Source organism: Mesocricetus auratus, unplaced genomic scaffold, assembly GCF_017639785.1.
Source record: "Mesocricetus auratus isolate SY011 unplaced genomic scaffold, BCM_Maur_2.0 Super-Scaffold_6730, whole genome shotgun sequence".
NCBI classification, from domain to species: domain Eukaryota; kingdom Metazoa; phylum Chordata; class Mammalia; order Rodentia; family Cricetidae; genus Mesocricetus; species Mesocricetus auratus.
In genome coordinates, this window is record NW_024429184.1 from 16,952,949 (window position 1) to 16,974,428 (window position 21,480).

Here is a 21,480-nt window from a genome sequence, read left to right on the forward strand (position 1 = left end):
GAGGGTGTGCTGAGCGATCCCGGGGGTGGGTGCGCGCCCGACCGCCCTAGGAGAGCGGGCGGGCGGAGTGGGTGTGGGTGTGTGCGCGCGCGTTTGCGAGACCCGCGGCCCGGGCTGCGCGTGAAGCTCGGGGTCCATAGCCGTCCCGAGGGCGCGCCGGAGAAAGGGCGAACGCGAGGGGGCCACGCGTGCCAGTGCGGGCGAGCGTGCCAGCGGGGGGTAGGGCGCCTGCTTGCGCGGGGCGAGTGGGAGTGGGGGCTCGCAGGCCTGCGCGGGCGAGCGTGCCCCCGCGAGCGTGCCGCGCGTGCCAGGCGCGGGAACGTGCCAAGGCGGGGGCGCGCGGGGGCCGAGGCGGGGAGGGGGGTCGTGGCGCGCTGCCGCGGAGGCGCGGGGAGACAAGGCGAGAGGGGGAGGGGAGCAAGGGCGCGCGCGGCCGAGCGGGCGCCCGCGGTCACATGGGCGAGGGAAGGAGGGAGGGAGCGCGCGAGGGAGGGAGGAGGATGGGGGGGTTAAAGCCGCGGAGAGCCGAGGAGCCGGTGCAGAGCGGGCGGCGGCGGCGGCGGCAGTGGAGGCGGCGGCTGCAGCCGGCGCGGCGCGGGGTTCGGCAGTGGGATCCGGCCGCGGTGCTCGCTCCGCGCTCCTGCCTCGCTCCCTGCCTGCGGCTGCCGAAGGGCGCGGCGCGGAGCCCGGGTGGCCCGAGGGCGCGGTGAGTGTTCCGTGGCCGTCTGCGCGAGGCTAGACCCTCGAACGCTCAGGCGGACAGACCCGCGGACCCGCGGCCCTCGTGCGCGCGGGTAGAGAGAGTGAGGGGACACGCGTGGGCCCCGCTATCGGAGGAGGTAGGAAAGTTCACGAGAAACTTTGCCCGCAAACTCGGGGGTGAGGGCGCACGAGCAGCAGCCCCCCACGTCCGGGAGCGCCAGGGGTTGGGCGTGGTAGTGGTGGTGGTGGTGGTGGTGAAGCTGGGCAGTGGTCTAGAGGGAGGTGGCCGGGGAGGTTGGTCCTAGTGTCCCTGTTCTTCCCACCCTTGAGGAGCACGCGCGGGGTCTGGGAAAATTCCAGAGCTGGGGAATCGCAGTGGCCCCCCTCTTTCTCCGGGAGGAAAAAAAAATCTGGACTTCAGAGTGCCCGGGAGTGTAAAAGGATGCCTGCGCTTCTGCCAGTGCCCGGGTATCCCTGTGAATCCGCGTGTGTCGTGTGCATGTGTGTGTGTTTGTGTGTCGGTGTGATGCTGCCTGTGGTTTTCTCCTGAGTCCGCCTGAATGTATCTCCACGCAGCGGGTCCCCTTCAGGGTGTCTCTTTGTAAGTCCTGTGGTTTGTGTGAGTTCAAGCCTGTGGCGTACCCCCCAAGTGTCTCTTTTGTGAGTCTGCCCATGTGTGCCTTCTCCGGTGCGGCTGGGTGTCCCCAGGTTGTACAGAGTAGTGTATCTCCGGGTGTGTGGGGGGCTGGGCCGAGGGGAGGTCAACAGACGGACAGCTCTCCTCTCCTCGTCTCCTCTCCTCTGCCGAGCTTCTCCAGCGTCTAGCTCGCTGGCTCCCTGGGCCCCCTCCCCCTCCAGTAGCTTCAGGCGGGCAGGACTATTTCACGCCTTGTTGAAAATTCAGGATTTTCTTTCTTTCTGTCTAGTCTCTCTCTTTGAGAATTCATCCCCCTCACCCTCGAGTGTGTGTGTGTGTGTGTGTGTGTGTGTGTGTGTGTGTGTGTGTGCATGCATGCGAGTCTAGCCCCTTGCCGGCAACACTGGGTGTGTGTCTGTATGCTGTGTGTCTTTAACACAAGTTGTTTGCCTTGTGATATATTTGTGTCTGTTTCACAGGATGTATTTGTGTGCCATGTTCACCGAGGTGGTAAGAGTTGGGAATACTGAGTGTGTTTGTGCATCAGTCAACTGTTGTGTGTCCTGGGGTTTGAAACATAGGGTGTATTTTTGTGTATCTAACCCTGGGTATCTGTCGTTACAAGGGGTTTGGCCAGTTGAATTCATGGAGATGCAGGGCTATCTGGGATCTGGTAGTTGACTCAAACGGTGAGTTTCATATTGTGCCCTGTCTTCACTCTCACAGCCACACAAATCCTTTCTGCCGGTTCCTGCGGCTCTAGGAAGGATTAAGATGGAGCTAAAGGTTCAGACCCTGTCAGAATTGATACTCCAGTGGGGACTCTGAGTCTACCCAAAGACTAAGAGTTTAAAGTTCACACTCAAGACTTCCTGGGGTTCTGGAATTCGCACTCAGATTCACACTGGAGCACTTAAACTCATTCCAGAGGCTTGGGGATTACACTCAGGGGCTTGCATTCAGAAGTGCACCAGGGTAGTGGGCTCGCATTCAGATGCACACTTCCCTCCTGGGGTCTGCTCCCTTCTGGGGCTCACACTTGCATAGCTCTTTCCTTTAGCTCATAGGCTTATGCTGAAACTTGGAGCTGGCCCACAGAAGCTCACTGGGGCTCCTGGACCGGTACTTTGACTCCTTCTAAGACCACGGAGCTTCCTCAGATTGACACTTTATTCAGAGATACCGTCACGCTGAGACTAGAGGCCCCGTAAAGAACATGGGGCCCCACCAGGTTTAGTGGCCCACACCTTAATCCCAGCAGAGGCAGCCGGATCTCTGAGTTCTAGGCCAGCCTGGTCTACAGAGCGAGTTCCAGGACAGCCAGGGCTGTCTGGGCGCTGGGTGGGGGTAGGGGGCAACAACACAGGGCTCATATGTGAACTCAGGGACTCTTTTGGGACACTACAGTTCCAGCCAGGTCCGCATGCGGTCTGTGGTGTTTGTGTTGGGACTTATGTCTTATGTCTTATGTCTCTACAAACGAGGCTCATGTTCAGATCCCACAACACTCAGGTAGAGTCATATGAGGACCTCTGGGTCACATGTAGGTTCACACAGGGAATTGAAGGGTTGGACTCGAGGGGGTAACCTCAGACTCATGGGACCCCGTGACTCACACCCGGCTTCACAGTAGGATCTGACAGTTCCTACTCAGACTCATAATAGAACTGAAGTGCCCACACTGTGAATTCTCCTGTCCTGTGATCAAGTAGATTGTAACACTGGGATTTCAAAACGCTTGAATTTACAGACACTGTGGGGTTACATTCATACTTAAAAAGGGAAGCTTGGATTCACACCCACAACACCCTGAAGGCCAAGAGCTCACACTGTTTAACTGTTTGGGGCTCCTAGGTCTCAAAGTCATCTCAGTCCCTGAGGTCACTTCCTGACCCCCTGGGACCTACAGTCAAGCACCCCTCAGACCTTAGTTCACACTCAAATCCATCCTTCTTGGGTCTCGAGGAACAAACAAACAAAAGAAACCCACACTTGGATCACAGAGTTCACATGCAGACTGACATCAGCCACGCTTACACGGAACTCATGCTCCTGCCCTTTGGCTCACTAAGACTGAAGTCCACAATGCTGGTATGGGACCTACTCTCAGCCAGGTCTGCTCATGTTCTTCTTCGGGTTGTGGTGCTCACTGTGTCAGGGCATTTGAGTCGAAGAACAGAGAGCCAGCCGTCCTGGGTGAAGACCGGATGAAGATGGGGTACATTTGGTTGTCTCTTCCTTCACACAGGCTGTGCTCTGGAAAACGCTGAGTAGTGAAGCCTCCCTACCAGCCTTCCACAGCCAACCAGCCCTTGGCAGAACGTCTGAGTGGTTTGTTGGTACGGGGTCAGTGAACCGACAGATTCCACTATGTGCCATGTACACACTCCTTAAATAGTTGTGGGCACTGCTTCCATGGCAGAAGGGATCAGGTCCAGGTGGGGGCAAATGAGGCTCATGTCCTCCCAAGACATCGGTCCCCTCAACCCACAGTTCCCAGGTGCTGCACTTGTGATGCTAAGAGGGAACCTCCCTCTATATCTCTGTACCTGACTCTGCTCACTGGAGAAGGGTAGGGGCCATGTTATGTTTCATGGCTCCAGTGTTTAACCCAGGAATGCCCACCCACCCCCTGCTCCCTGAAGGAACAGTGGCCCCAGGGAGTCTGGGAGGCAACCGGCTCTGGGACTTTACCTGCCTTAGAGAAACAGCCCTGGACTTCACAAACCCACTGTGGAGACTAGTGGGCGGGGCCACCTGAGGCAGACTGCCCCTGACCCCTAGGAGCTTGGAGGGGGCACATCAGGCTGAGGTGACCAGGCTGTAACTGCTCCATAGCCTTGAAAGATGTATCCCTTTGGACACATGCTCTCCAGCCCCCCATGGGGGAGGGGGCTTGGAGGCAAGGCGTCCTGCTCTCTGCCCCCCCATGGCGAGTTGAAGTGTAAATGAATCGGAAACATATGGAGTGAATTTTCTTTGAAATGCAGATCGGTTGGGGGGACCATGTGTGCCTGGTTTGGGGAGAGGGGTCCCAGAAAGCAAGAAGGCTGAGGTGAACTGACCCCTCCTCCGGACCCACTACAGGGTGGGGGAACTCCTGTGGCCCTGGGTGGCCACACCCACATTGGCTCTGGCTTCCTGTGGGGGTGGCTATGGGTGGAGAGCAAGGGGTCAACGTCCCCCTTTATTTCTGCAACAGGCAGAGGGAGCCCCTGAAGTATGGCACTGTGCTGGGTCGGGGGTCACCAGAGCTCTGGCTGCCAAAGGGTGAAAGGAGGGACCGGAACAGATGTGGGCCAGTAGTGTATGACCCTGCCGCTGTAGGGAACCAGCTACAGCAGAAGCAACTGAAGTCAGACTATGTGATGACTTCCCAGGGCCCATGTGTGTGTTGGGCATGTCCTGGAGAGCCCAAGAAACTGTGGGGCAGATTTCCAAAGATCCGCGGCCGTGTCCAGCCTATGTGTTCTTTCCTGGCATAGCTCAGCAAGGTGGTAGTGCTGCATGTTAACTCGGTGAGTTCGGGGCCCGCCTTACTCGTTGCTGTGTCTGCCTGTAACATAGATGGGGCGCATAGTAGGAGAAAGATGCCTGTCTCTTCCATCACACAAGGAGATTCTTGTGGGCCGGACTGTATTCCGGTGCTTGGCAGGAAGTAGATTCTCAGTAAGCGTTGAGGCATGGTTGTGGGGAGAAGAGTTTAGAGTTTGAGGCCCAACAACTCCTATTTGTACCCCTCTTCGGATCAGAGGGGCTGTGAGTGACTTGCAAGTGAGAAATCTTCCTTTCTGTCAGAGAGTGAGGGCAGAAATTAGACACTGTTCTCGTTAGGTCTGGGTGAGACCAGCAGGACAGTAGCCTGGTCCTGAGGTGGATTGGAGGTCATTCTGCCCCCTCTCCACACTGACGATGTTTTTGATTGTGGGAAAGTCTTTATTCCCCTGTAGTGTCAGAAGTATCTCTCACTCTCTGTAGGTTCGGAGAGTGGACCCCACGTCGGAGTCACCAAAACTAAGATCTGAGGCAGGGTAGCTGCTTCAAGCAGGGTGTATGGTTGTTAATATCTGAGAACACAGCGTTGGACTTAGATACTCAATCTTGCCAGACCCTGGGAGTTGCTGGTGGGGGCCTGCATAGCATGGCTGCACCTTAGTTGGAGAGAGAAAAGGAGAGACCCCCACACCCACATTACAGTGAGAGTCTCCTAGGGAAAGCCGGGATTGGTGGACGTGAGAATGGGGAAACAGAGGCGAGCTCGGGTGGGAAATGCAGGAGGGACAGAGCCTTTGGTTTGTACAGAGCAAAAGTTTATAAAATCAGTTGTGCTGATTAGTCAAATTATGGCAGCATTCAGGGCACTGTAGGGTTTCCTCCTCAGCAGGCTAAGAGCATCCGACACCAGAACTAAAAATCAAGTAGTCAGTAGGCACCTTTTCAAGTTCCAGGCAAGCGTGTGGTAAGTAAACAGAATCTTCCCTAAGTGCCCTCTTCAGAGCCGCTGCCCATTCCAAGCCCCCTCTGTGCTGCGAGTTCCAGCAAGGGTTTTAAGGCCCCCTTTTGTAGGCTTCTACCTCACTTCTGACCTCAGGCCTTTGTGTGGGCCCTCTCCTCAGGAGGAGGAACTACACTGCATGGTGGTCCCTAAAAAAGGCAAGAGTCCCGTATCAGAAGGCAGATGCCACGTGACCTTGGCCCATGAGCTGACCTCTCCAGGCCCCTCCGTGAAATCGCAGGGTGGGGGGGCTGGGCCCTGGCCCAGGCCTGGAGAGAAGGCGGTTTTGGCACCTATCCAGGCCCCTGACGTCAATGTCTCTCCAAATAATGGAATCAATATTGGGGTGGGGGGGCAAGCGTGAACCAGGCCCCAGCGATTAGAAACAGATCAGCTCAGACCGGCAGCTGATTCTGATAGAGATGCTGGGGCTCTAGGGTGGGAGGCCTGGAAGGCGGTGGGGGGTCATGGGGGCACTGAGGAGTGGGGAGCCAGAGCCACCCAGTATCCAAAGCGGGAGAGTATACACGTGGCCAGAGACTGGGATGCCCAGAGTTGGAGTGTGGGGGAGTTCCCTTGTGCTGGTGCCTTTTTCCTTTGAGCCATCTGAGTCTCCAAGGTTCAGCAGGCTGTATGTGGCGAAGCCTCTGAGCAGGAGAGGTGGTGGGCCATGAGAGAGAGCTCACCTGCCTCCTCAGGCCGCATCAGCACTGGAGTTTACACAGGCCGTGGGGCAGGCCAGAGGGAGCCTAGGTGAGATGACCTCTGGCTCGGCACCCGAGGGCATTCATCCAGGTTAGAGAGATGGAAAACCCCCCTGCAGAGCGGGAATCTGGCCTGTCAGCTCACATTCTGGCAGCCTCCTAGAAAGCTGCAGGTGAAGATGGAGAGGGTCGTGGGGTCCTTGCTGGGGAGGGAGGGGGCTGGCATGGCAGCAGCTGACAAAAAACAGGAAGACGGGCTGGGGGAGCAGCTGTAATTACAGGGCATTTATTATTAATCAGATGAAATTGCTGGAAGCAGCTGGTATAATGTGCGTAGCGATACTGCATGATCCCCCCGACACGCGCACACACACACACACACACACACACGCACATACATGCCACACACAGCTTGAGCCTAGCTTCTTCTTTTTTTCCTTGTGAAGGTCAGATGGTTCTATATTTGTCTATGTGTCTGCATATCAGTGTGTATCTGTCTGTGTTTTCATGCTAGCCTGGACCCTCTCTCCTGCTATTGTCTCTTTGTCAAGCTACCTGTCATTCTTTGCCTGTCTCCCTCTCTTAAGGCCTGCGTCTTGGTGTGTTGGTATCTGTCACCACCAGCCAGCCTGTCTCTCAAACACACTGTTTTAGTTACTGGCCTTTTCTGGTTAGTGATGTTTCTGGTTTCTGGGCAGGCTTCCATGACAGAGTCCCTTTCCTTTCTCATGAGCGCGCATTTAGGCCCCTAATCATACCTTTGGTGATTTATTCTGGGACCTGTTGAGGAAGTAGTCAGACCCTGAATATCTCCTGGGGACTTGTAGAAGGTGAGGGGTCTATTGAGTGGCTAGATTTCATAGAAGCTTTTCGATAACCCTGAATTCCCAGAGCCCTTGCCAGTGGCCAGTTGTGGGATTTGGGACAAACTGCTTTTGCTGTCTCAGGATCTTCTTACAAAATAGAAACAAGGTTATCTCAGAATGTTGTTTTAGGGATCCAGCACAACAATATAAATTAAGGGGGCTGGAGAGATGACTCAGTGTTGAAGAGCACTTCTTGCTCTTGCAGAGGACACAGGTTCGGGTCCCAGCACCCACGTGGCTTGTAACTACTGCTGTGGGAGTCTGATGCCTCTGCTGACTTCTGCAGCCTCCTGCATGCGTGTGGTGCACACATATACGCTCAGGCGCATGCACACACATGACGTAAAACTTTGCTTTTAAATGTAAGGTAAGGGCTGGAGACATGACTTGGTGGTTATTAAAGCATTGTTGTGCTCACAAAAGACCCAGGACCCAGGTAGCTCATGTAACTCTGTAACTCCAGCCCCAGGGAATCCACCATGCCTCTTCTGACCTCCAAGGGTAGCACACACTTATGTGATGTGTATATGCAGGTAAAATACTCATACACATAAAATAATAAATAACTCTAAAGAAATGAAGGAAGAATGCTGGGCAGTGGTGGTGGTGCACGCCTTTAATCCCAGCACTCGGGAGGCAGAGAGGCCAGCCTGGTCTACAGAGCAAGTTCCAGGGCTACACAGAGAAACCCTGTCTCAAAAAACTAAAACATTAAAAAGGAAGAATATATGTAAGTTAATCTGGGTGCGTTGGTGGGACACATTTTTACTCCCAGAACTTGGGAGGCAGAGGCAGCAAGATCTCTTGAGAGTTTTAGACCAGCCTGGTCTACATCGTGAGAGGTCAGAAGTCAGCTAAGGACTTAATGTAAAGTCTTCTGAGCCGTGGACCTAAACAGCTCCTAGCTGGTGAGCTGCAGGTACAGCTCAGTGAGTGTACCAGCACGGGTTCCCCAGCTCTGCAAAAGTGGATAGCGCATCCAGCTGTTTGTGTCACTGGAAAAGCACTGTGTAAGTGGGTGGGCGCTACAGAGGCAAGCTGATGGAGGGGAGCTCTGGAGGTGGGTATCGACTCCACTCTAGGCTCCAGGAGTGATTAGCTCCTCAGTCTCACACAGGCTGCTTAACGTCTTTGAATGTCAGGTTTTTAGCTATCCAGTGTTGAGCCTTGCACCTGTCCCTTAGAGACATCACCAAAAGGGGACGGTGCAGATGAGGTTAACGTTTCCTGGCACATGATAGGTGCTCCACAAGTTGTAGTGGGGATGGGGAGGGTGTCAGGATGGGGGGCCCTTCTGCCTGAACCCTGCTTGTGTGGGAATCTGTGGTGTGCATCTGTGATGGTGTCAGGGATGTCCCGTGCCCTTTGTCCCTGCGGTTTAGAACTGAAGTCGGCGAGGAAGTGGCCGAGGAACACTACTGTCTTTTTCTCTTCTGGGCGTACTTGCTTCTTGCAGATGCATGATAATATCAGCTAGCTTTTGGGGGGCAGTTCTGGGGAACCCATGCTAGGTACATGGTTTCACTGAGCTATATCCACGCCTCATCCACACGCAGCCACTAAGGCTCTTGGTTCAGCAGGCATTGTAAGTCCTTCAGTTACATTTTTTTGTGCTGAATCATTAAAACAGTGCTCCAAGGTAACTCTGTCTCCATTTCACAGATGACAACACTGAGATGGCCAGTCTCCCCTTCAGTGTGGATTTGGGGGGATGGAATGAGCTCAGTAAGCCCTGTGGCTTCCCTGTGACCTGATGTATATGTCCTTTGCCCTTCTAGAACCCAGCCTTGTCACATCGTCTTACCCTCTTGGGTTTGGAAGTCCCAGGAAGAACTTGGTCTGGAGACAAGGATAACATTGATGCGGTTGGAGTACGTCTGGAGGTAGAGAGGTAGGTGTTGAAGGCCGAGTGGGTCAGCCTGGGGGCCGTGAATGAAAGGCCTGAGATGCCCTCCTTCAGTTCCTCCTGGGGCCGTGGGCCCGAGGCTCCTCACATCCCCATGTTAGACCCAGAGAAGGGAAGGGACTTATCCACTGTCATGCAGGAAAGGGCAACACCAGGTCAGGACACACTTCCCACGAAGGGAGCTGAACGCCAGACTTAGGAGCATTCTGCTGCTGTTTCTGTGTCCTTTCCCTCTGCTCCAGCCTGCAGGAGGTGGAATGGCAGGTGGGGGGGGGGCGCACTGGGGCTGAACCTGACTCCCTTGCCTCTCATTCAAGCCAGGCAGGGCCCCTGGATTGGCAGCCCCGGGGTGGGGGCATCTGAGGAATCGAGGCACTGGAGCGGAACGGAAGGGCCTATTGTCCAAAACCCGCCAAAGGCCCACAAAGGCCAGAGGCCCACAAAGGCCGGCTGGGCTTTTTATCTCAGGCCCCAAACTGACTGGCCATTTTCCCGGCTTGGGGCTCGGGGTGGGGCGGGGGGTGCTGTGTGTGAGGTTGGGGGACGGTGGCCAACCCTTCAAAACTAGGAGAGCATGTTGTTAAGTGGGGCAGTGGGCAGCCCAGTGCTGCGGGATGTTTGATCACTATTTCCAGGGCCTTAGATGGTTCAGGGGTCCAGAAGAGGAAGGAGAAGAGTTAGCTGCAGTGTTAGGATCCAGACGTGGGTGGGGTTTGTGTTAGCAGTTCAGAATGGGAGGGACTAGGAAATGGCTGTACAGAATAATAGGTGATATTTATTGGGGTGTACCTGGGACTCTGATGTTAGAACCACAGGCTGCTGGGCCGTACATAATCCCCACCCCCTCCCAGTTGGGAGCACTGTAGGAAGCTAGAAGAGAGTCTTGAGGAGAGAGAGGGTGGTGCTAGGAGAAAGAATGAGCTCCCGAAGCAAGAGGGACTGAGGCCAGACAGCAGGAAGGACTTCCTGCCAGTGAACAGTAGCTCAGATGCCCTGACCCTGTCCCTGGGGATCTCAGAGGCTCACAGAGAGCAGGGGAGCTGGAGATACCCCAGGGGCTCAGGCTGAAGCAGCTTCTGCCGGGCTGAGGAGGGAGGGCTTGGCAGTTCCGCCACCTCCCCCAGCAGCACCTCCAGCACCACTTTAAAAACAGCTTTTTAATTTAACAAAGTGGATGAAAAACTGTTTTTGGAAATAAAAGATATCTGCTGTCTCCCAGGCTAGCACTCAGCCCTTGCAGAGAGCCGCTCCCTGGGTTTCCGCCGGCGGCTGGTGCCCGCTTTCCTCTCTCTGGCTCTGTTTGTTTCTGCCCTGCAGCCCCCACCTTTGCTTTGGCCTCGTCACCTCTCTCCATCTCGGCCTCCGCGGGAGTCCTACCCCAGTCCCCTTCGGCGGCTCTCTCTCTCTCTCTCTCTCTCTCTCTCTCTCTCTCTCTCTCTCTCTCTCTCTCTCTCTCTCTCTCTCTCTCTCTCTCTCTCTCTCTCTTTCTCTCTCTCTCTCTTCCGGGCGTCTCTCTCCCTATTTGTCTCTGTCTCCCTGCCTGTCTCAATCTCTGTCTCACTCCACCTCCCCCTGCTTCTCCCCCAGCCCGAGCTCTAAATGGGTCTATTTAAAACGCCCGACGCTGCCAAGTCAGAAAAACGTCTCCTGATAAAGCGCATTAGGCGGAGGGAGGGAGGAGGGGGGAAGGAGGGAGCGGCAGGCGGACAGATTGATCCAAGCCCGTAACCCCATTAATCAGGCAGCGTGGATCCCCTCCCTCCCCCGGCTTCAGCCCCTTCTGAGCTAAAAGCCCCTTAAATATTTATCACCCCTCCCCCACGGGGGCGAGGGGAGGGGCATGTGGCCCTTGGTGAGCATCCCCGGCTGCCTGGTCCTTCCCCGTGCCAGTGTGTGCAAATGTGCTCATGTGCTCCTGTGTACATGCATGGGTGTGCGAGCCTGACCAGCCTAAGGCCTAGCTGCTGCCTTGCCCCGCTACTATCTGAGTAGCTGAGTCCTTTGGGAAGCTTCTTTCTGGTACCCCAGGAGATTGGCCCTGCTTGGCCGTCCTGAATGGGCTTGGGCAAGTAGAACAAGAAGTGCGTGCGTGGGTGCGTGCGTGCGTGTGTGTGTGTGCGCGCGCGTGAGTGTGCGAGTGGAAGTCTGGTGGCCTTTGCACTGTCCTTCCCAGAGAGCACAGCAGTGAATAGAGCTCAATTTCTGCACTGGACCAGATTCCCAGTGCAGGTAGTTAACTTGGGAGAAGAGTCCCAGGCCCATTTTCCTGAAGTGCAGAGACAATGTGGAAGGCAGGCTGAAGGTTGAAGTCTCCCCTTCTACGAGGGCAGAATTGTGACTGGGAGTGGGGGTGTCTGCCATTTCCTAAAAAACGCGGAAGGATGACCCGGGCTTCCGCAGGTCCCCATCACTCCCAAGAGGATAGGAAGGTGGCCCTGAGCTGGGACCGAGTTACGCGTCTCCCGGCTGGCTGATACCCGGGCAGCAGGGGTCAGCCCCGAGCCCCACAACCACGCCGCGAGTTGAGGGGAGCGGGCCCGCCACCCCCGGTTGTGCCGAGGGTCCCCTCCCCACCCCTCCCCCAGCATCAAGTGCCACATCTCCTCCTGACTCAGACAATTAGATTCAAAGGATGACCTCACTGCATGCCGTCCCTCACTCGCTGCCTCGGCTCGCTCGCTCGGCTCCCGGCGCGCTGCCTCCCCCTCCCGGCCCGCTCGCCGCCCCGCTCGCCCTCTCGCCCTCTCGTTCGCCCGCTGGCTCCGGCGCGGCCGTGGTGCTCCTGCCCGGCCCCTCGGGGGTGGGGAAGCCCCGGGGACCGATGCCCGCAGGCGGCCGGGCGGACCCACGGAGCGCCGAGCACCGGCCGGGCGCCTGCGCGGGGACCCAGGTCAGTGCGCGCGGCCGCGGGGCCGAGAACTTGTCACCCCGCCGCCCCGCCGCGGCGGAGACGCCCCCGCCCGCGCCAGCCCGCCAGCCCGCCGCGGCGCTTCCCGCTCCTTCCTCGGCCCCCGCCCCCCGCGGCTGCTCGGCGCTCCCCCTGCCAAGCTGTCTCTCTTCTCTGCGCTTTCTCCCCAGCCCCCCTGCCTCAGCAGCCGGTGGGAGGGACTGGGACTTCCTGAGGTCTCAGGGATGGGGCCGGGGCCCGTTGGCTGCAGGCGGCCCAGGCCTCTCAGAGGGGAGGGGGGCTCTGGCTGTGTCCATCAGCCTGGGGGAGGGGGTTGCCGAGAGGGAGGCCTAGGATGTGGGGGTGACATCTAGACAGGGGATGAGTTCCTGATATCTCTCTTCTCTCACATCCTGTGGGCCTCTTGCCTAGTTTCATTTGATCCCCGAAGCCTGGCCTCATTTGTCCACACCTCCAGCCCACTCTAGTCCCCGGTACCTGTCTTCATTTGGCCCCAGTGCCTACCTTCTCTGGGGCGCTGTCACCTGGCAGCATCACTCCCCACCGCCTGGTTTCTTCTGCTTTTCTCCATCGTCACCTGGCCTTTGTGGGATTGCCCCTGCCTGGCCAGTTTCCTTATGTGTTGTCCCGGTGTTTGCTGTCCTGTCCAGTCCGTCGAGCATAGCAGGCTCTCCATGGGATGCAAGCCTCAGGGCCACTGTCACGACTGGAGTGGCAAGGTGCTAAGAATGTCTGCAGTTCCCCAGTCAGCTCAGCCTGGGTTCCATGCTGTGACTTAGGACCTAGTGTCAGCCCCTGTGGTAGGGGCTGAACTACATCGTCCGAGAGCACTTTAGGACTCTTGTGCACGAACACGGTTAGTTGGGTGAGCACCTACTGTCTGCTGCTGGGCACCCACCCCCACCTCTCTTTGGGCCTCCTGACAGTGGTGACAAGGCTTGGGCGCGATTGTTCAGGTAGAGGTGTGTTCATGTACTTCCCCGGCCTCATCTGGCAGAGGCCCGCTCGGATGCCTTAGAGACAGGTAAGGAGCACAGGGCGGGGCGGGGTCACTAGAGTGAGACCTGTTGCTCCTTAGTAGGGAGAAATCGGGGAAGCAGGAGGCGACAGGGATTCCTCTGGTACCTGCTGTCACCAGTGCCACCATCTCTCTTACCCCTGGATCCCCCTCCATCCCATAGTGTTGTCGAGAGCAGGGTTGGAGGAAGAGGGAGCTGACTGGAAAATAATTGTCATTCTTGGCCTTTTAAAGAAGGGGCTCCTCTCCTCCCTTTGACACCCTTGCTTTATCTCCTTGGCGCAGGCACGCCCAGGTCCCAGTGTGTGTGACTGTGTATTTCCCATTGTGAGGACAGTGGGCTGAGGGTGACCAGGAGCTCTGAGTTTCTACAAGTATATGGTGGTGTCTGTGTGGAAGGTTGACAGCTTTCAGTGTGATGGTGTCCATATGTGAAACAGTGGTGGTTCTGTGTGAGGGAGTCTCACTCAGTGTGCAGCTGTGACTTCAATGTGTGTGTATGTGTGTGTGTGTGTGTGTGTGTGTGTGTGTGTGTGTGTGTGTGAGAGAGAGAGAGAGAGAGAGAGAGAGAGAGAGAGAGAGAGAGAGAGAGAGCACTCATGTACTAATGTATGAGGCTGTGGCGGTGGGTGTCCACAAGAGAGGCCATACTATGTGGTTGTGACAGTAGACTGAATTCCAGTGTGTGTGAGGCTGCTGGGAATGTCTGCAGATCACTGGCTGTGTGTATGTGGCCATGGGGGCCTGGGAAGCTCTGTGGGAGGCTGAGAGAGCCCCCTAGCATGTGCTTCAACTTGGGGTGAGGTGAACGCCAGGTCCTGTGTCACCCTGAACTGCTGGTGTGTGTGAACATGTGGGTGTTGTATTCATGCCTGTGTTTACCATCAGGAACAGATTGTGAAGAGCAGGGAGGGGAGGGAGGATGTCTTGCTCTTACCCAGAAGACCAGAGGTTCCTCAGAAATAGCATGCATGGTCCACGTGCATGTTAGAGGGCAGAGAAAACAGAACATTGTTCCGTAAGGAAGAAGAAACGTCTCCCCCCCCCCCCACAACTCTGGCTCTGCCAAAAAGACCATCTTCAGCTCTTCCTGTTACAAACTCACGCTTCACGTGCCCTGCTGGTGTGTGTGTGTGTGTGTGTGTGTGTGTGTGTGTGTGTGTGCATGCCTGCGTGCATGCCTGCGTGCGTATGTATACATACTTACATGAAAGGACTTCTTTTTGAGGGGGAGTGGGATTTTTTTGTTGTTTTGCTTTTGGTTTTTTTTTTGTTTTGTTTTGTATTTTTGTTTTTTGAGATAGGGTTTTTCTGTGGCTTTGGAGGCTGTCCTGGAACTAGCTCTTGTAGACCAGGCTGGCCTTGAACTCACAGGCCACCTGCCTCTACCTCCCTAGTGCTGGGATTAAAGGCGTGCACCACCACTGCCTGGCTAGTTTTGTTTTGAGACAGGGTTTTCTACCTAGCGTTGCTGCCTGGGAACTCACTATGTAGACCAGGCGGGCCCTAACTCAGTGGGGATCTGCCGCCCCCGCCCCCCCATGTGTGTTTGTACTGAGCAGGGATGACGGTGGGGGATGGTAGAGGTGCAGAATCAAGCACATCTTTGGACTCCGCCCCAAGTCTGAAGAGCTGTTTTGTCCATCCTGTCTCCATGGAGGGCACGGTCTCCTTCCTGCCCCCATGCTTGGTGTAGACCCTTTCCTACCTCCTACCCCGGCTGTAGACTCTCACTCATCCCCCAGGGATCATGGCATTCTGCTAATAACCTCCCCCTGCAGCACTCAGTCTTTCCAAAGGACACACACACTGCCCCCCACAGCCCTATCCTGACTGTTCTGGGAACCATAGACTGGACTGGGCTTGGGAGTAGGGAGTTTGTCACCTGTGGCTCAGAGTCTGTGAACCTGTCCAGAGCATGCGTCCAAAGAGAGGATATGAATTCACCTCTCCATGTAAGAGGCAGGGACTGGAGCAAATGGCTTCTGAAGAAAAAGCCAAGACCTTCTGTATCTAGAAGGCTGTTTCAGTGCAGTTTCCAGGGCTCCAAGTGAACCTCTGCATGTGGGCACAGGCTGGTGGGGTGGATTCCCATCTTCCCGGGACACATCCCCAGCTGCTCATCTAGGCCCGTCACATGAGGGCTCCAGGCTCTCCCAACACGCCTGCACACACGTGCAGCAAGCGGGGCACGCACATGCTGAACTCAGGGTCCCCACGGTACGAGAGGCTGGGGGTGGGGGTGGGAGCACTCAGAGTCCAGGCTGCTGCCAAAATCCATCGGAATCTGTGTGTCCCCCCCTCAGGCCCCCATCTCCGGCTGCGGAGGTCACAGCAGCAGGTGCAGATACCCACCCCCAACTCACTCGCATTGGGCGGCCTCCTTTCCATAACCTCAGCCAGCATCTGGGGCTGGGGGATCGCTCCCCCGCCTCGCCTCCTTCCTGGCCTCCTCCCACTGGTGCTCAGCCTATCCGACCCCTTCTAAGCAGGAGGAGGGCACTTTGTGGTGATGGGGCACCCTGTCCCCACAGCGACACTGAGCACTGAAGCTTGCCCCATAGTGGCAGGGGGTGTGGCAGCCCAGGAGAACAAGGCTTGAATTCCAACCTCAGTCACAGCTTCTGGGTTCTATGGCCTTTGAGGTGTTGACACCAAGAGATGAGAGGAAGAGGTCTAGATTCAAAGGGAAAAGGACAGAGACGAGAGAAAGACAGGAGGGAGACATACTGCTGAGTGGGATCCTGTGGCCCAGAGGTTGGCCCCTGACCTGTGCCCTCCCCATCCGTGGTGAGGGGACCTGTGGTCAACTGCCAGGAGCCAGGCCTCACCCATCCAGCGTGTGACCTCTTACCGTGACCCCCCCCCACGCTGTCTAGGCTGTCTAGTTCTGGTGGGATCTGGGGGCCTCCCAGCCTGGGCTCCCCTCCCCTCTCCAGGAGCTTCCTGCCCCCTGTCCAGGCCAGGGCTCGTTTTCCCTGCTCACCCTCTCCTCGTCCCCACGCCTTCTGTCCTCCTTGCTCCACCCTAACTCCTCCACAGGTCTGAGGCATTTCAGTCCGCCCAGGGGCTTCACCTCGGGCCCATGCATAGGGCTTTAGGGCTGTTGTGAGAAGATGGGAAGGAAGCGAAGACCCAGGGTGCCCTTCCTACTGTCTGTGGGATTCTGGAGTTTGGAGTTGTCAATGGGGACAGGAGGCTGTGAAAGAGTCACTTCAGCCCTGTGCTAGCAATGCGAGAAGTCCTGGCCAATGACCACTGAATCTCAGTTACCCAACTTGGAGATGGATTGGTAACCTTGCTTTGAGGTCACTTGCATGAGACTGCCCTTCTTCACCGTCAAGGCCAGAAACAAACATTCCTGACCCTCACGCCAGTCTCCACCCAGTAGCTCAGGACACACTGCTGCAGATCAACACTCACACGGTTGTGACTGAGACCTAGTCAGTGGTGCTCCTAACCCCCAGCCCAACCTGGTTTTGGAAGGATTCCTCAAACTTCTGGCTGTGGCTCTGCAGGCATAATAGGGGTTTTCCAAAGAGCCTCCCTAGATTGTACCTTTAGCCAGGCAACAAATGAGGTAGGGTGCAGCTGGGACATTGCTGGGCTGGTAAGGGTGGTCTTGGGGTCCTGGATCCTAAACCAGACTCTAAAACTGGGTACTTGAGATCCCCAGTCTGGAGTTTGTCACGGTGTCTGGCAGTATTACTAATGGTGACTGTCAGCCTCTGTGGATGCTAACATTTCTGTGAACTGGTATTATTCTGTATGTCACTGAGTCTGTCAACATCTCTGTGTCACCATGTGCTACTCTGTGTGACTGTATCCATCTCAACAGGTGTCATTGTGATTGCCACTTACTGCAACATTGTTACTGTGATGATGTGCCAACATCCCTGTGTGTCATTGTGAACAGTGCAACTGTATCATTTTTGCTGATTTATTATCACCTTATGATAGTGTCTTTGTGTCACAGTGGGACAGTGACACTAAATTTGGGCCCTGGGATTTGTCTTATATGTATATGTAAATAATGATGACACTGGAGTTCGTGTGAGAAGGAGTGCTGGGAACCTTGGGCTGCAGGGCACTGGGCTGCTTTCATTCTGTTGGGGCACTCTGTCCCACCTTTATTCTGGGGTTAACCTCTTGGGGTGATCCATAAGGGAGCCTAGGTCAGTTCCCGTCTCCCCGGGGTTGTATGACATTTATCATCTAGAGCTACCCTAGACGCATAGAATATGGACTGAGAGAATTCCCCGGAAAGGAGCTTCTTGCCCTGAGATGGGAGCTGGAGGTGATTGAGAGCAGGGAGGAGGTGTTGTTATTCTAGATGCTTCTAGCTTCAGTCTCCCATTTGGGGAGTGGGTCTAACTTGGGCTTTGAGGAGAGGTGGGAGTGAAACCACCACACACCACGGCCTGTTTTGCTCGTATTTTGTATCAGCAGAAGCAGAGGGGTGAGGCTTTATTTCACCCCTGTTTCCTAGAGACTGGGCTTCTAGATCCCCAGTGAGAATCCTTCCAACCCCAGAAAGAACCTGCTCTTGCACCTTTTCAACCCTGGCTGCCGCACTGCCTGCCTGCCTGCCTCTTCCAGCTTTAGGGGTTGCACAGGCTCCTTGGGATGATCTGGGGTAGGCATAGAGAGCCTTTGTGTCTGTCTTTCCATTTGCTGTGGAATATCTGCAGTTCCCAACGTGCCCTGTCTTCCTCCTCGTGTCTTGTTTCACACTTCTGCGCTGTCCTGTCCCTTTAAGTATCCACTCATCCCTCTGTCTCACCATGCCTGTTTCCCCTACACAAGGCTCACCCATTTCTGTGTGCCCAGACCCTGCAGTGTCTATCTTGGTACCCCACCCCCACTCTCTGCAGCACTAGCTAGCGCTAGGCTAGCTAGCTCTCAGCAGCGCCCGTCTCCTGTGGCTGCAGCCCCGTTGGCCCAGGGCCCGGCCCTTACAGTAACTCATCGGGCTGATGGAGGCGACTTTGATGAAGAAGTCTCCCCTCCCCCTGTTGGGGCCTGAAAGTGTGAGTGTGTGTGTGTGTGTGTGTGTGTGTGTGTGTGTACACACGCTGAAAAGATGCATATGTGTCTGTCCTGGATATATTCCCCCTCCAGCCTAACTGAGGCCTAGAAGGAGTAGGGAGCAGAGAGTTTCCTCTCTTCGCTCTGACTCTCCCTCTAGATCTAACCTCTGTCCCACTCTGCCTGCCTGCCTGCCTGCCCGTGTCCTGGTTCTTGTTCCCAGGACACAGTGGACTGGCACTGAGGCAGAGGGTCTAGGAGAAAAGCATGGACAGATGGCAGAGATAGAGGGGGAGGGGCTGAAGGCTACCTTCCGAGGCGGGGGTGGGAGGGTGGGGGTGACCAGGTAGGATTCCCGTCTGTCTCCTTTTCTCCAGAACCAGCTCTGAATTCTAGCTGACTTGGGCTCATTTTATAATTTGCTAGTTATGTGTCTTTGGTCATTGTCTTAACCTCCTAGATTAAGGAGTAGCTGAAGATGAGGAGTGATTGAGGGTCATAAGGAACCTGGCCAAAAGGTAACCAAGGCCCTAGAATCATCAGCCTGAAAAGCTACAGCAGCCGTACCTGGAGCCATGCCCACAAGGGCAAGCAGGCTCGGATGAGCAGTCTGGGGTGGGTGGGGGTAGCAGGAGGCAGGTGGAAGCCCTTTCCCACAGAGGAGCTCCCAGGAAGTCAGGTTCCCTTCACCCTGTAGCAGCGGCTTCCTCTCCCTCCTCTTAGCTGCGGTCTCTCTAGCACTTTCTCTGGGTATATCTGGCAGTGTTTCTGATGCTATCTCTGTCTGACTGTCCCTCTCGGTGTCTCTGGCAGTGTTTTCAGTGGTGCGGATACTTCCTGACTGAGCATCCGGCTGTGGCTCTGGTTCTCTCCCTAGCTTTTTGTCTAAGTGTACGCCTGTTTGTGCCTAGCAGTTTCTCTGCTTGTGTGTCAGAGTTTCCCTGGCTGTGTTTCTGACAGTGTCTCTGGCACTGACTGTGTCGCTGCTGGGTTCCTTGCCTGTGCTCTTGCTCTTGCTCTTCTTCGGCTGGGGTCTGGCCGAGCAGCTTGCTGGGGTTTTGGCTGCTTCTCTGGCTGTGCTGGCTGTCCTCTGCTCGCTTCTCTGTCTGGTTATCTGGCTGTACGCATCGTGCGATGCTCTCGCACACAGTTCTAGTGTGGAGCTGATTGCTCAGGGCTATGTCTGGTTGTTTGGGCAGAGTTTCTGGTCAAGGTCTACTGTGAGGCTGCCTGGCCCCCACGGCAGCCATGGTTAAATAGCTCATAGATTCCCCTGGTGTCTATCTTTGAATCTCTGCTTCTGCGTGGATGACAGTCCCTCAGTTTCTATCCTCAGTTTGGAAGAGGGAGGTTATCACACTTAGAGACTATCCTACAGGAAATAGTTATTTCCCTGCCTCAGATCTGAGCATATGCTGGGGTGGAGAATTGGACCGATTCCAGGAGGCAGGACATTAAGTGGGGGACCACTGGACTCTTCCCGGTTTCTGGGGACATGTCCTGAATTACTTTGTGTACTTGCATGAGCACATGTAGATACTGATTCTCCTGGGCTGGGGGTCCCGGGCTGCTGAGAACATGTCTCTGAGGTGAAGTGTGGTCTAGGGTTTTTGGTAAGGACTTACGTATGAACAGTCTTCATTTTCTTCTGACCACTGATACACAGGAAAGCATTTAGCTTGGCTAGCGTGCCACTGTCTTGGTACCTTGAGTTTCCCAGAGCCCATAGGAGTCTGGGTGGAGGCCAGTGATAGATCCAAGGGTCTCTCGAGCATCCAGGTTTCAGGCTGTCTCCCCAGGAGTACCGCAGGGGGCCTTATAGTCAAGGCAATTTGGAGAAGTACAGACCTTCAATTAAGCTAAAGCACCGGCCTTGCAGTTTGTGGTGTGGATACCTAATTAGCTAAGCTCACTGGTGGAGATGTTTTTTAATTTTGAAAAATGGCCCTGACATTACCAGTGTTCTATAACTCATCCGTGGTTGACTGCGTTCTGCAGTCAGCACTCTTACTGAATGACAAACCACTGGAGTTGTCTTCCCCCCCCCCAGCGGTCCCTCCCACAGGTGCCAATGTTGGTTCCCGTTGCTGGAAAGGGGCTCCCAAGCCCCATTAAAAAGGGTGTCCAGGGTCAACGTGCCCTAGCCCCGGGGCTGAGATTTCCCAGCCTTCCCCGTGGGAGCAGCACCCCAACCCCCCGGGGGCTCCTGCCTGGGCTGATGCTGCCCCTCCACAACCCATTTCTCCCAACAGATGGCTGCTTCTGTCCCATGGGCCTGCTGTGCTGTGCTTGCTGCTGCCGCTGCCGCTGTCTACACCCAGAAACACAGTCCGCAGGGTGAGTGCGGGGAGAGCCGTTCGCCCATCCCCTAGAACGGCGCGTGAGTCCTCGTTGGCACAGCTGCACACAGATGCCCCCGAGAGTCACACCGGTACACCTTGGCACTGCTGCACATGCATCGCCCGGAGGACATGTAGTCGTGTGACCGTGATAAGCAGGGTTACCCACTGATGTCTCGCAGGCACAGCCCTCCACAGTCACACCTGGATTGTCACATGCTTGAAATAATTTTTTTCCCGTAGGGAAGGTAGAGGATACAGGCAGGTGGAATAGGACTTGGGGTTGGAGGTGGGGTCAAGGCCTCTGTACAGCAATTAGGTAAAAATTGTAAGGGTGTAGGGGGGGGCATTTAAGAGACTGGGCAAGCCCGGTGGTGGTGGCGCACGCCTTTAATCCTAGCACTCGGGAGGCAGAGGCAGGCGGATCTATGTGAGTTCGAGGCGGGGCTGGACCCGATAGCCTCCGAAACAATACAGAGAAACCCTGTCTCATAAAAAAAAAAAAAAAAAAAAAAAAGAGAGAGACTGGGCAAAACTGTCACGGGCTAATTCCTGATGTCAGCTTTATCCTCGAAGGGTAGTGACAGAGATGGTGAGCAGACATTGAGATAGGTGAGAGAGGGCTGGTGTACTAAGGGTGGCCCAGACTGCGTCATTGGTAGCCTCTCTACCCACGCCCAACCTGTTTGTCTGGTGAGGTCTGAGACCCCATAGCTTATAGGACAAGGAGCTGTGCTTCTGCTGAGGAAAACGTGCCCTCTTAACACAACTATCAGCCCTTTAACTAGCCACATTGAGGTCTGAACTTGTAAGTTGTCTCCAATAGGGTTCCCCAAGTTCCTCCATTGGTTGGATCCTGTCCTGACTGGGGGAGGCA

The 21,480-nt window shown here is 55.7% G+C and overlaps 1 protein-coding gene across 4 annotated transcripts in view; it reads left to right on the forward strand.

The window, feature by feature from the left end:
* The first annotated feature begins 200 nt into the window (after nt 1–200).
* Cntfr (ciliary neurotrophic factor receptor) overlaps nt 201–21,480 on the forward strand; it is a 38,559-nt gene continuing 17,279 nt past the window's right edge. The window contains exons 1-3 of one of the 4 annotated variants that reach the window (XM_013119688.3): nt 201–219; nt 9,183–9,295; nt 20,517–20,601. In XM_013119688.3, the coding sequence (XP_012975142.1) occupies nt 20,517–20,601 (85 nt within the window). In that variant the 5' untranslated portion in view covers nt 201–219; nt 9,183–9,295. Of the gene's footprint in view, nt 220–538; nt 840–9,182; nt 9,296–20,516; nt 20,602–21,480 lie in introns of those variants that run through there. The other 3 variants (XM_013119687.3, XM_013119686.3, XM_040739932.1) reach the window with 3 other exon arrangements.